At 41.6% G+C, this 16,316-nt stretch overlaps 1 protein-coding gene across 1 annotated transcript; it reads right to left on the bottom strand.

Moving 5' to 3' along the window:
• Window positions 1–479: 479 nt before the first annotated feature.
• On the bottom strand, window positions 480–15,843 carry LOC311496698 (pituitary tumor-transforming gene 1 protein-interacting protein). The gene is made up of 7 exons (XM_084556652.1): window positions 15,549–15,843; window positions 15,220–15,266; window positions 13,876–13,984; window positions 11,267–11,372; window positions 8,586–8,651; window positions 2,437–2,483; window positions 480–939 (listed from the first exon to the last, which is right to left on the bottom strand). Exons 1-7 carry the CDS (start codon window positions 15,667–15,669, stop codon window positions 890–892), a joined length of 546 nt encoding a protein of 181 aa, XP_084412778.1. The 5' UTR covers window positions 15,670–15,843; the 3' UTR covers window positions 480–889.
• Window positions 15,844–16,316: the final 473 nt, after the last annotated feature.

Below are 16,316 nucleotides of genomic sequence, written 5' to 3'. Positions count from 1 at the left end.
ATCAGTGCATAATATAAGGAGAGGATGTCTTTGGTTGTGTTCTGTGCTGCTATTGAACATTAACGTGACAAACTTGTGTATTTTCTTGGTGATGAAGAAGTCTGAGAAATGTTAATGAACCATCCTTTTACAAAACATTTAATAAACAAGTGCAGTTTCAGCACATTTCGGTCAGCATGCAGTCAGCTTTCGGTCAGCCCTCCCCCCTAAACTTCTAGCTCAATTAAAGCTTCGTTCAGGCCCAGCTCAGGCTGCTCGAGACATAAGTCCTCACTAAGGTCCATGGGACCGAGAGGAGACGCTGATGAGCTGCTGTCTTGTGTCTCTGTCTACGGCTCTTTCCACTGCCACAGTCTGCACTGAGCAGTTTAATCCTCCTCTAACAATCTGTACTGAAAAAACCTCTGAGGCGCCTTCAGAAGTCCTGCCAACACAAAACAACTGCTTTTATTAAGAAATGAAAACAGAAAAAAAAAAAATTTTGTTAAAAGAGTTTTATTCATGTGTGGGAACACACACGCGTTACAATCACTGTGTAATTCATAAATGAATACCTTATGTACAAAGTGCAAAGATTGATATTAAAGTCTAATATTTAAAAAGAGCTAGCTTTAAATGGCATATTCAGAACAAAAGGAATTTGCAGAAAGTTTGAAAACCAGCTTCAGCATTCATCAAAGGCAGCACACCACATCCTCACCGCAATAAGAACACTAAAACTAAACTGATTTGGAAATGGAGATTATTTTTTTTTCTTTCCACCATGGACAGCTGCATTCGTCAGAGTCAGTATTGTTTGTGAGAGAAAAGGGCTTCACTCCAAGCTTAAAGAGAAGACAATCAGAGCAGCGCTACGAGCTGCCTGTAGAAGTCCTCCGGCGCAGCTGCTTTACTCGTTCTCGAACTTGCTGTACGGGTGGTCCGAGTCCCCGATCAGACCTGCACACAGAGAGAAAAGAAGAAGATGGGACAGTGAGTACAGTTCTGCTAGATCAGGAAGGACATACAGACCAATCTGATCTTAAGCTGACCGGACAAGTAACAAAATAACATAATTTTCCCCTTCGTTTTAGTACAAACAAGTACATCATGAAAACGTTTTACATTTAATGAACTATCCTTTTACAAATCATGTTATGAACAAACTTTAAATTTCTTAAGAAAAATAAGTGCAATTTCGGTGCATTGCTGCCATCTACAGTTTAGTTCCAGGTCTCAGTGTTGTGCTACGTCTGCAACTCTGACTAAAACAGCGCAACCCCTAGTGGACAGATTAGGAATAGCAATTACTTCCATTTACGAATTGAATGATCTAGGACGTGGTGTCAAACGTACAGGGAGGGTGGCGTGATAATCTGGCTGGCAGTTTGAATTAGCAAAGTGCAAAAATTGCGTTGAAGATAAGAACGATAAAAACGTTCACTAAAAGTAGCTGTTGTTCCTAATCTGTCCACTAGGGGTCACACTGTTTTAGCAAGAGTCACGGACACAACAGCAGATGGCAGCAATGCCCCGAAATTTCATTTTTTTTCCCCTCAAGAAATTTGAGGTTGTTCAAAAATGTTTTGTAAAAGGATTAATAAAAATGAATGTAAAAAAACAAAGGGAAACCATTGGAGTTGTCGTTATTTATAGGTTATTATGCTATGATAATGTTACTGGTCCGGCCTGTTTGAGATCAAATTGGGCTGTATGTGACCTCGTGAACTACAAAGAGTTTGACACTCCTGATTTAGGAGAATAAGTAAGTAATTAAAAGCCTTTAAAACCGGATCCGGACTCAGATACTGAATATTATTATTATTATTACAAACATGAGGTTCTGAGGCAGTCTGCAGAATTTACAAAAGTGCAAACTTTAAGTGGTAGCCAAGTTATTATGAATCTGCATTGTACTTTAAAAAGGTGACAAGCACATCGTTGGTGAGAGGCTGCAGCTATTATCAAGTTTCCAGCTGATCTGTTGATGTCACTGCTGCTCTGTGCAGACTGCTCCATTGTTTGTTTGTTTGTCGGTACAGGCTGTGATAACCCTTATCAGTGACCTGTACAATCAGAGCCATGACTTACATTTGAACCCAGCATATGATAAACTCAGCTTAAATTGATTTAAACAGACAGGAGTTGTGTACCACATACGTGACCTGAATTGCACTGCGAGGCACACACTCTTGAATTATGCATGTCTGGCACAGGGTATGGAAATGAACGTCAGCGACAATAGAAAATCTGAAAATAATATCAACGAGCATCTGAGACGGGCCGGCTGACACCAACAAGCCAGTTCACGTCCTACGCCGTGTTAAGACGCGCTGATGTACTCAAGTAGTGTAGGCTGATAGATAACAGGGACTGATGGGAAGGGCCTCCCACGCCATCACTTAGAGAGGGGTGTGGTCACGTGACAATACGAGGAAGGGGAAGGTTTATACGCACCGTACTTCCTGCGGATCTCATCGTGACGCTCCTTTCTCTCTGCTTTCCTGTAAGACAAAACCAAACGCTGTTAAACCACCACTCAGAGAAACAGTGATAGAGAGGGAAGGAGAGAGGGAGAGGTAATGATAGAGAGATAGCTAGAGAGAGAGAGAGACAGAGACAGAGAGAGGTTTGAAGTTTTAAAACACTACTTTATTCAGGAGGAATAAAGATTACACCAAATAACACAGTTGGTTTAAATTAAATCAAAGCAACGTTTCTGCAAACGTGATTTTTCTTTCCCAACTCATTCACAGTAAAAAATTTTCCTTCAAAATTCCACACCTTCAAAAAGCACTCTAAATCCTCCATTTTCACATAGTAGGTGAATTCTACCCGCACACGTGCTTTAACTAAACTCTTAATAATAATAAGCAATCATAACTCTGCCCTCTGTCCATCTTCACTTTTCTACTTACAATAAATTGCCAACTTTGCTTGGCCAAAGAAAAAATATGAAGCAGCTGACCTTCCTTCTTCTTCTTTTTTTTTTTTTTCCATTTTTGAAACCAAAAATAATCATCTGTTCAGTAAAAGACTCTCCGAGTGTTGTGCTAAGTGTTCTAAATAAGGACACACAATAATCTGGAACATTTTACAAAACAATGAGAAATAGTCTCTCACCACCACTCAGAGAAACAGTGATAGAGAGACAGAGAGAGACAGAGAGAGAGAGAGAGAGAGAGAGAGAGAGAGAGGGACAGAGAGACTGATGGAGAGAGAGAGATAGTGATAGAGAGATAGCTAGAGAGAGAGAGAGAAATAGTGATATCTAGAGAGAGAGATATATAGAGAGTGATATATACAAAGAGAGAGCGAGAGAGTGATAGAGAAAGAGAGACAGTGAGTGAGCGAGTGAGAGCAAGTAAATGAAGTGAGTAATAGGTAGAGCGAGGGAGAGAGAGAGATGAATAGCTAGTGATAGAGCAAGAGATGATAGTGAAATAAAGATAGAGAGAAAGACAGAGATAGCTATAGAGAGAGAGTTAGTGATAGAGTGATATATAGATATATATATATATAGAGAGAGAGAGAGCAAGCGAGATAAAGTGAGAGTGAGAGAGAGATGAAGTGAGTGAGAGAGTGAGTGACAGACATGGATAGATAACAATAGAGAGAGTGATGAGAGTGATAGAGCGAGATAAAGAAAGTGATGGATAAATAAAGAAAGATAAAGAGAGAGAATGAGAGAGAGAGGTATAAATAAAGTGAGTGAGAGAGAGATCAATAGAGAGTAAGAGAATGATAGCAAGTGAGATAGAAAGATAGACACACAGACACTTTGTTAATCCCAAACCAGGCCCATGACATGAATAAATATACTAACCAGGAAACTATTTCCCAGTTACAATCAGTCCAGACGAGGAGTTGTACAAACTGTTCAAACCCCAAAGCCCAGAGAAAGCTGAACATCAAGCTCTAGTTCTGTCTGTGTGATAGCGCTGCCTCTAACCAACATCTTTACAGAGTCAAAATGTCTATTTATATTATCTTTGTGGCAGTTTCCACTTCACACCTTGGATTTCAAAAGTTCAGACAAATGCTCATCAGACTGGCTGATGTGACAACGAAACAACAACACAATGATTCTTGGTTTTACCGAGCAACTACAACCTTCAGTCCGTCCTACCGTGCACAGCCACACAGCAACATCCATTTATCTACCGTGTCATTTGTACAAAACATCAATATGAGGCCCGACAACCTGCAGAATGTTTTTCCTTCCACAACAGGCCTACCAAGGATGATGGAGTAAACGCCTCCCTTATGGAAACTGTCATTCAGATTCATTTGCGCTCCTCGCAGAGCTCCGTGCTTCATTTTAGCTGGCAGCAACACAAACAGAGCAACAGGCCTGCCGCCGTCGGTGCCTTCGCTCTGCCTTTCTAAAGGGCCGACAAAGGCCCGGGACGAGGTTTTATGCTCCGGACCTCCCGATGTGTCACTGAGCTTCATCCCGGCACAAAGAGCTGGTGTAAATCAGGCGCCGCTTTATTGCTGCGTAGTGATCTGTGAGCAATCGCGCTCGCCCGAGCTCTGCCTGCCATCTGTTCCCCTCCGCCCCGTCGATGGCTTGTGTGCAACTAATTGACTGACATGTTCGCACTCCCTCGCCATAAATAAGGCTGGATTCAACAAGTATGGAGAGGAGAAAGCAGGGAAAAAGGGGTAATGTGGAACGGTGTGACGGGACTCTTCCTTGACCTCCAGGTTTGGTCACTAGTTTCCTACAATAGCGAAACATTTCAACTTTGAATGAAGGCTTCTTTATATTATTTATTTATTATTTAGTCATTTTTATGGTATAACACTGAGTCATGTGTTACGCGTTAGCTGCCATACATGCAGCGCTGCCATTAAACATGTAGAGGCGCAGCAGGGGGTCATGACTGCGCATAAACCTAAAGCCGCACAGAACTCAATTTGAAAAACAAACGAAAGCAAACACTTCAACGTGTTCTCACGCTGGCACGACTCTGCAGATCTGACAGACGTTTGGAGGATTCGTTCAGACAGCACGCCGACACGTTAAGGAAAATATCGACAGATTTTTGTCTGCGACGAAAAGAGGAAAACAAACTCAACAGGTGAAGCTCATTGGAAGACGTCAATCAGAGACTTCAACAACAATGAGGAAAACAAGTTTCTCCTCTCAACAGTCAAGGCTCAAAGTAACTTGCAGTTTTTATTTGCACAGCACAACCTTTGAGACATGTAGACTAAAAAAAAACCCACTTAATATTCTTGAACATTTCCATTAAATTTAGCACACTGACAATAAACTGGATTGGTCGAAGAACACTGAGGCACTCCACAGGAAGGGTAAGAGTCGACTCCTCTTTCTGAGCAGACCGAGGTCCTTCAACATCTGATGGACAATGTTGAGGATGTTTCATGAGTCTGCAGTGTCTCTCCTGTACGCCGTTGCATGCTTGGCCACCAGGCTGAGAGCGGCAGACGCTAACAGTATCAACAAACTGACCCACAAGGCCAGTGGTGATGTTGTAGGGATGGAGCTGGACTCTTTGACCACAGTGTCAGAGAGGAGGATGATGGCAAAAGTGAAAACCATCCTGGACAACTCCTCCTACCCACTCCACAAGACACTGGCCAGTCTAATAGGCAGTTTAGACTTCTGAGAGGATACAGCGACAACGCAGACACCTATGCAGTGCCTTCACAGAGCCTAGCGCTGTAGTCGACGTGCACCTCCCCTGAAATGTACCTACACGCCGCAGCGACACAGACCTCAAGAGCTGTGATTGGTCTGCTTTGTAGTAGCGTGTTTCCACTTTAGTATTTCTGGCTGCTTCTCCATCTCCGCAATTTTCAAATTGATTGTTTTGGATCAATAAAGAATTGGTAAGGTCAACTGGGGAGGTTTGGAGATACCGAAATTTGTGTTTGGTGAAATTCAGCCGAAATTTTGGCAACAGTTTCAGTCGCCATTGTTGAAAGTGAAGCAGGACGTAGAAACAAAAATGAACCCAACTGGCAAAACTGGGTGGAAATGTTACAGAGCGAGCCAGACTGACAAGCGCACAAGTATAAATGACTCGCACCAGCGTAGGCTACATGCATAGGTTACCGCGTCTTGGTCCCGCAGTGCTCTAAAAGCGCCTAAAGGAGTACCTTCAGCAATAGACACGTCCAACCAAAATGCACCACAGAACGTCACAGGAAGTCCTTCCTGCCTGTGGCCATCAAATTTTATAACTCCTCCTAGTGACTGTTGGTCACTCTCAACTCTCTTAACCATTTTACCATTGTCAAATTGTGAATACTTGCGAAATATTTGGTTTTCATGCATCTCACATCTTATTTTTTATATTACTTATTATTCTCTTTGTATTCGACTTTCAACTGTCACTTTATGAGAGCGACAGCAACAAAACCGTTCCCTTGAAGGGTTAATAAAGTATTCTCATTCTGATAACGTGATATTGTAGCTGACTGACAAAGGCTGATTCTTCTGATTTTCATGACAATCTTTTAGGTTTCAAGGATAGGGCCAAGAAAGAAAAGATTAAGAAACCACCAACTTAAATGGAATACATTTAGGCTATTATAGTACACGTGTTGACAGATAAATAACTAAAAATTGTGTTGGTTTGAGGTTTCAAAATGAGAGGTTTGAGAAGTACTCATAAAAAAATAAAATAAAAATGTTTTCAGTCAGCAAACCGCTGACAAAATAAGTAAATACTTGCATAGCTAATACTACGGATGATAGATAGACAATCCTTTAATTTATCCCACAGGGGGATGTCTCTGTGCTTTGAGCTGGCTCTTAGGAGGCCAAGCAACAGTGTCTAGAAGCACTAGTCTCTGCCACGATGGCTCCAATCTATTCTGAATGTCCTGTTCACTACATGAACTGCATCTATGTAGGTCACTGCACTAACTCCAACTTCAGAGATTTGATCGCGCTTACCGCAGGAAACCCTGACTCAATTCTGTGGCACGTGAGAGAAGAGCTCAAAGAGGTTGGAGAACTCACTGTGCAGACTCTTTCTCCAACGCGAGCAGGGAGCCAGGGCTCCGAGGACCCCGGCACGGCAAGCGATGATGATAAACCTTAGTTCATCCTTCTGCACGACTGCCCCACTTACCAACACATCACCCAGCAATCCTCAGAGAACCAATGCGCTGGAAGTGCAGGGACTAAACAGAAAGCCAAGGCTTAAACATTCATGGAGTGGACAAAGAGGACGGTTTCCAGGTCTACTCACTGCCACTAGGGATGACACGATTGGTATCGGGGCCAATACAGGCATTTTTTAAAAATAATCGGATCGGTATTGGGCTTCAGCCAAGCCCAATGTTTTGTAGTTATTTATCATAAGACTGCCATAAACCAGAACCACATCCCTGCAGCATCCTTTTCCTGTCCTAACGGTGGTTGGTTAGCGTCAAAGCTGCCAAAAAATCTAGGTACAAGAAGAGGAAGAATTTGTAAAATATGCAATGTGGATGTTTGGGGAGGTGGTAGTAGGAGATCATCATTCAACACAACCAAGTTGATTCAACACCAAAAAAGGTGAAAACGTCTTCTTCTTCATTGGCTAGTGTCAAAGGTCCCGAAGATGACGACTGCTACTGCTACTACAGGAGTCCACTCAGGCAAAGGCTGCACCGAAACAACAACAACAAACACTAAACGCTGTGTTTAAAGTTTCCTGGAGACAACGTCAAGGACAAACTATTCCAGAGAGGGTTAGGAAGTTTATGGCAGCGTTGGATGACCAGAACATTTCGGGAGTAGTGAATGCAGGTTTTCTGGAGCCGAGCTAGGAGCTACCCTCTCCGCACTACATTAACTTTGACAGAAATATTTATTGGACTTAATCCAGTTGCATCTAGGAGAATACAAGGAAGACAGGAAAAGCCTTAAGGAACCTACAGGGGAGGACCTTTAGGACATTTAAGAGTGGATCGGGACTCAGATCAGCCAACACTAAATATTCAATGATCAGTATTGGAGCAGGAGGCAACAAAACTGGATCGGGACATCCCAAACTGCTACAGCAGACGCTGTTTCTTTGCCAGTGGATGGTCCACAGGATGAAATCAACTCTATTTATGACCGCATTACCAAAGAACAGCTGCTCAGCCTTGACAATCCAATCGGTGTTTTGGGATGTGAGTGGAGAACCCCTGAGCTCCTCCTTTGGGACGTGGACTTGTTGGGGCTGCACACATAACAGTTGCTTGATTCCGAAACATACAACGGGCCCCTTTGTTGAAGACAATGAACTATGCTGCTGGAGGAAATTTCATGTTGGTCCTGCAGGAATATGTTGAGTGGCAACAACAACCAACACGGTGACAGAATAAATCTGATCTTCAGGCCATTTTCTTTAGTCTGATCTTTTAGTGTGCAAACTTGAACCTAATATAAAATATATATATAATACAATATACATATATGATATATTCATATTTTACTATTTTTTAGTTACTCTCAGATTTAATCCCGATTAGTGATTTAACCCAAAGGGGAGACACTATTTGCCGAGTGAAGCAGTTATTTAAATAAACACAGTTAAAATCTACAACTGACATTTCCACCCTGTGTTTACTGAGGCCCGGGGTGAAGCTCTTACCGTTCTTCAGCGCGCTGTTTGATCTCCTCTCTCCTCCTGGTAAATCTCTCCTCATCTCTGTCGGGCCTGAAGGTGTGAGGAGACATGAACGGAGTATCAGAATCACTGCTGCTCGTGGAACCAGACAACAGTTGGATGTGACAAGATCACATTCATCTACAAACCACCACGTTTCTTGAGGGTTACTCCTTTTCAACGGCAGAACAACAACTTTTACGGATTACAGTGATTCAAAGTAGAACTTGATTTATATCTGAATCTAAACCACCAGAGGGCAGGGAGTTTTGGCTTTGGAGTCATCTTGCTTGATGAAATTATTCCACTGAAATTCAACAAACAAAAAGTGAGAAAATAAATGACCTATATATAAGTAGGGATGTCTCGATTGGTATCGTGGGGTGATCCAGAATTTTTTTTTTCTAAAATGATTGGACCTTCAGGCAAGCCTGATCTTTTGTAGCTATTGATTTTTTAAACCAAAACCACGTCTTCTTCCGCTTCGTTACCACACAGCTGCCGAAAATCGAAGTGGAAGAAGAGGAACCAAATATCAAGTGTCTGCTGTGTGGAAGTAATTTACTCTGGAAACTTAAGTCAGTCAGAAATTTGTGAACTGTGCAAAGTGGATGTTTGGCGGGGTCGTAGTAGGTGATCGTTATTCAATACTACCAACTGAATTCAACACCCAAAAAAAGCAAAAAAACAAACGCAATATGTCGAGTACACTTAGGTAAAGGCTGCACTGAAACAACAACAAACACTGAACACTGAGTTTAAAAGAAGAGAAAAGCTTCCTCAAGACTGCGTTAAGAAGAAAAATATTCCAGAGAGGGTTACGGAGTGCACCGGAGTGATGTGCACGTAATCTAGGTGAATACATAAGATAAAAAAAAGGCTTTAAGAATCTCAGGGGAAGGACATTTAGTTAATTTAAGATCAGATTGGGACTCGGAACAGCTGATACTGAATATTAAAAGATTGGTATCGGATCGGGGGGCAAAAAAAAACGTGACGGAGACATCCCTATATCTATATATAATGAAAAATAACACAGGGAATGTAATTAAAGTCCTTTTAAATGGGTTTTTGTGTCAGAGTGTGTGCAGTTATAGAGTTATAGGCATACTGCTTGTCCCCATTTCTTCATTCAGATGATAGACATGAATGGGCCTCCCACACCCACAGGACTGTCAGTGAGTGACAGGCCAGTCTTCACTTGATTGACTGACATGACATTTTCATTTCACTCCAGCACAATGAATGAGAGCACCACACACAAAGGAGCATGAGACTGAACGTAGCCTGGATTCATGGGTTGCTACCAAGGTTCGGCGTGCAGCAGTACAGGCCCTAATATTTCAAGGTGAAAACACAGTACAGCTACAGCTCCATGTTGGGCCCTACGACACAAGCTAAGTGCGACCCCTAGAAACAATAGGGAGCGTTGCACTGGTGCGCATCAATGGGATGACCACACACAGCAAGGGACAACAAAATCCTATGAGTGAAAAATTTATATTCTGATTTAAGATGTTTGTCTGTCTAATCTTACTCTAACAGGCTGAGATTTCATACCTTCCTTAACAAGCAAAACCTTTAAAAATTAGGCTATATTGCAGAAGCACAGTAAGTACTCATTACTTAGACTTGACTTCTCGCCCAAAGAGGGAATCTCCAGAGCTACAGTGAGCTTCACCAGGCAATATCCTTCTTGCTATTATCTTTGTAATGATAGCTTTGTGGGTCATAGAGCCGTGGTTATTACTCCACATTTTCTACAGCGAGTCTCATCCATTGTTGCACACCACGGACTGTAGGGAAAAAAAAAAAAAAAAAAAGGACATTTCCCGGGGATACATGCGGCACCAACTTGCGAGTCTGGAGCCAGAGTCTGCGCATTACTGTCCGAGAGTGGAGCCACGTTATCGATCACCCGCCCACATTTCCCCAGGACCCACTGGTGTTTAATTAATACTGCGCTCTGCTCTGCCTCCGCCAGTTACAAAGAAATGTTGGATTATACTCTGCACTTATTTTTATTTGATTTTTCTCCTACTCTCAAATTGCAACTGTCTATTATTGTGATGTAATATCTTGTTTTTATAGCGTCAAATAACTAACTAAAACGAAATATATTTCATCATATATTTGACATGTACTTTAGTGTTTTAATTTGGCCCAAGGTCCTATCCACTAACATGGAGAAGGTAGAGTTTATGACCTACACTGCAACCAGCCACCAGGGGGAGCTCTGCATGCTTCGTTACACACACACACACACACACACAAACGTTTGTATGGCTCTCTTTGTGAGGACACTAATTGACATAATGCATTCCTAGGCCCTTACCCTGAGCATGTCAACTAACCCTGACTTTTAACTCTTGAATTAAAGGCCATCTTTTACTGGTTTATTTAAATTCTATTTTATTTATTATTAAAATTTGAGATACTCAACCACCAAATGCCAGGCCAGGGTTTCAATGAAAATTCAATTCAAAATCAGAGGCACTTCTTTATCATGTTGCATTTAAAGTCTGCAAACTTTTCTTGACGCCGTTGCTGTCAGTTTAACTCAAAGGCAGTTTTTTCTTTAGCCCTTGGTAAATACTAGTCTAGCAAGCATACCCTACAGGTCATACACTCGCCAAGGGCTTTCTGGACTAGTCATTTAACCTTACCCTGATGAACGCTTCTTGCAGCAACAGCAGCAGCAGCAAACAGCGATGGCAAGGAGGATGACTCCACCGACAACAGCCATAGCAATGATCAGGGCTTCAAAGTTCACTGTGACACACACACACAAAAAAAAACATTAATATCACGCTCTTTCAAAAAAAAAAAAAATGTATATTAACATAAACACATATGATCATGTAATAAATACAGTAAATGTATAGGGAAACCTTTCCTCTCTCCCTGTCCCTGGATTGACAATCTACAATATGTTTGGCAATAGCACCACCTGCTGACTCCTGTAGGACATTACAGTGGAATGAGGAAATGAAACAACCTGCATTTACAGTTAAAACATAACTACAGCATCAAAGGAGACGTGGCCAGGTGGTGACAAGCTGTTACTTTGGTTTATAACATAATGAAGTCACACATGACTATGACAAGTCAGCAATAAAACACATGACATCCGTATTTTCTTCAAAAGGAAACCTTGATACAACCTGAAAGTGGTCATGTTGTTGATATTTTACTATTATATTTAGGAATGTAACATGACCCACAGATAAATCTTTAATGTTGCATTTTGTGTCAGACCTCAAGCTGTATGACTGGTGTTAAACAAATAAATTAGCCTTTAATAAAATGTGTAAAAGGTGTCACTTGCAACACGTTTCACAAAAAGCACATGACATACTTCTTCATAATTAAACATTAAACATTATGTATTATAGTAGGATTTGACGAAACTAGATCAACATGCGAATCAGGTCAAAGTCCTTAGATTCCAAGTCTTATTACTCCACAGCCATCTTGGCAACTGTCCCAGGCCCGGGTTGAGTCACAGCTTTTATTTCAATGGTCACTGTGACTGGATGCTGTAGAATCACCAGTCCAGTCTGATTAACCTTTCTACTACCAATGCACCAGGTTTCAAGACGCCGACTTCATTTCACCCTCAATGCAGAGAGTCGCGGCACGACCACACGTCTCTGGTTTGGCCTGCTGTGGCTGGTAGTAGTGCGTTTCCGCTTTAGTATTTCCTGCTGCTTCTCCATCTCTGCAATTTTCGAATCGATTGTTTTGGATCAATAAAGATGGAAAACGTCGAGGAAAGGTTAACTGAGGAGGATGAAAGGTGCAAACGCTTGTATGACTCGTGTTCGGCGAAAATTTCAGTCGCCATTGTTGAACGTGAAGCAGGAAGTACAAACAAAAATTTAACCCAACGGGCAAAAAAAGAGACACAATGCTGACTAGTGTTTGGGTGGGGTTTCTGCAGAGCGAGCCAGACTGACGAGCGCACAAGTATAAATGGCTTAAGTTACGTGGAAGTGCATATCACCTTAACTGGAGTGTATTTGTGAAGCGCAAACTGTACAAGGAGCTGCTAGATCTGTCTGTGATCACTGCAGCGTAAAGTTGTCCCCGCAGCTTAACCGTCTATCTCGGGAGGATGCGAAAGCTAAACCGAGAATGTTGGACGACAGCAACGAGCAGCTGCTGAGATTACGCAGGGCGGAAGCCGGCTGTCAGGTTTTTCCACACGGGCGCTGCTGTCCTTAACTTATCTAGACATTACCAGGAGGAGCTGCATGTCAGCAAGAAGAGAGCTGGGTGCGGAGATGTGAAATTCAAGGAATGGCAAAAGACCACATTACAAACAAGCCTTTAAAAAGGCTGTGTTTGTTTAAGGAAAAACATCTGTACGAACTCTCATACACAAACATTTCTTAGCAATCTATTAATATATTGCTTCAGTCTTTTTGAAATAAGATTTCCTACATTTTTAATGGTGCAAACTGAATTAGTGCTTTGAAACTAGATAGCAGTAACTATAAATGTCGTAACGTACAAATATATTTTAATGAATTTATTAATAGTCGTGAAGAACTGGCCACCGCTCAAACCCCCTAGCTGGCTACTTTCCTCTTCTGGATGGCTACTTGGAAACTCTGGGAACTTCCTGCCTGCTAAATAAAACAAATTTACTTTCTGTATCTACTCAGAAGGCTTTGGTGTGCACAGAAAGGTAATGATTCACTTCTATAAAGCAAACGGCAACTGTAGTTTGTTATAGATCTTCCACCACACTGCAGAGGAAGCACGTAGATGTAGCTGAAGTGAAAGGGAACAGAAAGTTTGTGCTCACTACTCTCATACAACCAGATATATATATATAGTTGTACATTTCTTCCTTCCGCGGAAACACTACTGCGTTTGTCACCGAGATCCATGAGCCGCCGCACAACTATTTAATCAAGTTAAATCATTGTAGGAATTCCACCTGTTCGTACAATGCTTTGTTTTTGTTTTTTTTAAAAGAAGACCTTTCCTTCTGTTTTATGCTTTCATACCGTTTATCAGCCGAGTTTCTGCACAGTTTGACATTTGTCTTACAGGGGCAATGAAGTGAAACATCTTCAGTGTACTGAATCCACTTCCTCATATCAGTTTACGCTTATGCAAGGTCTGCATTTTTTATTAAAAAACTTGCACCGAAGGACACGTAAACAAGTGTCACATGAATGTGAACGCTCAAAAGACATTAGTTTTTAGGTCATCATAATAATAATAATAAGAAGAAGAAGAAGAAGAAGACTGGTCAACTCACTCCAACACACTCCCCAGCGGGCCTCGGCCAGCGGGCAAACCGACGCCGGAGGCAGGATCCAGGTCACTGGGTATTCTGAGCAGTTTTGGGTGGAAAAGCACCACAGACACTGGAGAAGAACCACAGAAGAAGCACAAGGGTCAACTCCCTGCGTGTCATTTTTCTACGTAGGTCAGAATAACTACACGATACACAGATTTACAACTACGGCGATTAATTGATTAAATGATCAAGTGCCTAAAATGCAAAAACAGCATTTGGTTCAATGTTTATGAAAATTTGCCATATCCTGTAAGTCTGGAAAAACGTGCAATATGACAATAATAGTACAACCCAGTGTTGTCAAACTCTGTTACTTTTATTGAAAAATTGCAGTTAATGTCTTCTATATAATATCTGAACTTTGCTAATTCATCCCGTGGGCAAGACTGGACCCTCGGGCCAGATTTGCAAATCAGGTCCTCAAGTACCTACAGTAAAAAAAAAGAGCTGACTCTGCTTTAATTCACATGAATTGCATCCGTTTTTATAAATAGATCCCTGTTTTTAGGGGCACGAAAATATATTGGAAAGCCTTTACTGGACAGATTCAGAACATACACAGAAGAGCCACAACATTATGACCACTGACACGAGAAGCGAATAACATTGACCATCTTGGGGCAATGCAATGTTCTGCTGGGAAACTTTTGGACCTGGCATTCATTGGTGTGGATGTTACTTAGACATGTAGCACCCACCTAGACCAGACCAGACCAGACCAGGCACCCCCACCCCATAGCAATGACACTCCTTGAAGGCAGTAGTATGCATGAAGAACAGCAAAAGGTGTTGACCTGGCCTCCAAATAAATTCACTAGATCCTAAACTGAACAAGTATCTGTGGGTTGATCCACAGATCCCACTAAGTCAGAAGGCCCGTGTCCATTCTCTGATGAGCCACGACTGTTTTGGAGGCACAAGGGAGATATAAATATTTATATATAGATATAAATAAATATTTGACTGGCGGTCATAATGTTATGCCTGATCTGTTTATATTTCTCAGTGAAGCAGGTAAAAGCTCTTGACTAGTTTACATTTTTGTTCCTGTGAATTCAATCAGCAGTGTGTTCAAATGAGTTCTCAATGCAAGTGAAACATGACACTTTATGCTGCAAGCAAACAACTTTATCAGAGTGATGGCGGAATTATAAGGGGCGGCATAATGATAATAATGATAAGGGAGGTTAAATAGGTCAACAACTGCACACAATAAAAAATAAACAATATAAAGTTAAACTGATTTTTTTCCGGTCAAAGTTCGAGTAAAACGTCCACCCAGCCTCCTCCTGAGAACCTTACCCTGGCGTGTGGAACACATGTGTCGCAGTTTTTGTATGTAGAGCAGGCTGAAAAGAGAAATAAAGCAGCAAAATAAGTCATCCAGATTATCAACCATAGACTGTATGATACTGATAAACCAAGCCAAGCTAGCAGAGCTATAGTCGGTGGTCGATCCAGCGCAGAGACGTCGACGCAGATAAACTCGACGTGTGGCGTACTTTCAAAACGTAGCTATTTCACTAACATAAAAACCGATTTATAAAACTGCCATAAACTGTACTTGCTAGCAAAGTCACTTGTTTAAAAAGAAAGACTGCACTGCTTTGATAAATAAAAATCCTACTTACGAATTGCTGGCGATGGGGTCGTCTGACACTCTCCACGGCTAACAAAGCTAACGCACAACACAAGAGCCGTAAGAAACATCGACGCGGTCAGAGTTTGCTTCTCGATTTTAAAAGGAGACATCGTGGAAAATGTCACGGGGGGGAAATAAAACGCCTGCAGTTTTAACTGTAATGTTAAACTGTAACTGTAATATGCAGATAGCCAGCTCGAACGGGAGACAACACTTCACTCTCGATACTCTCCGTTGTTTCTGTTTTGCCCCGAATCTACTGCGGTTTACTTCCTGGAGTCTAGGGTTGGTTTGTTTGCCTTACTCTAGACAGCCCGGGTGGGAGGAGTTAATGCGTTGACCCCTCTACAAACACTTTCTACACCGTTTAATAGGAACTGAAACGCCAAATATTCGTATTTTTGTCTTTGGTGTTTTGGTTTAGTTGGTTTATTTAAGCATTTTAACCTTTTAAAATCTATTGTTTTGCCGGCGGCACGTTTGAACAAGCGCACTTTGGATTACCGTAATTACTTCACGGTTTGCACTGTTGGACAAATTCCAACGGTTTTTGAAAGCTGAGACGTTGCGCGTTACAACCAATATGCTGTCATTACGGTAATTTTACTACTTGCCCCTCTCAAAGTAAATTGTGAATAAATTGTCCATTTTCAAATAATCTGGGAAATGGGAAAACTGTATTTACTTGCAGGACATTTTCTGACATCTTTTATAGAAAAATTAAGCAAAAAAAAAAAAAGTCCAGGCTCACATTTTA

Source organism: Chelon labrosus (genome assembly GCF_963514085.1).
Source record: "Chelon labrosus genome assembly, chromosome: 12".
Classification (NCBI taxonomy): Eukaryota; Metazoa; Chordata; class Actinopteri; order Mugiliformes; family Mugilidae; genus Chelon; species Chelon labrosus.
This window is presented reverse-complemented; position numbering and strand designations above follow the sequence as displayed.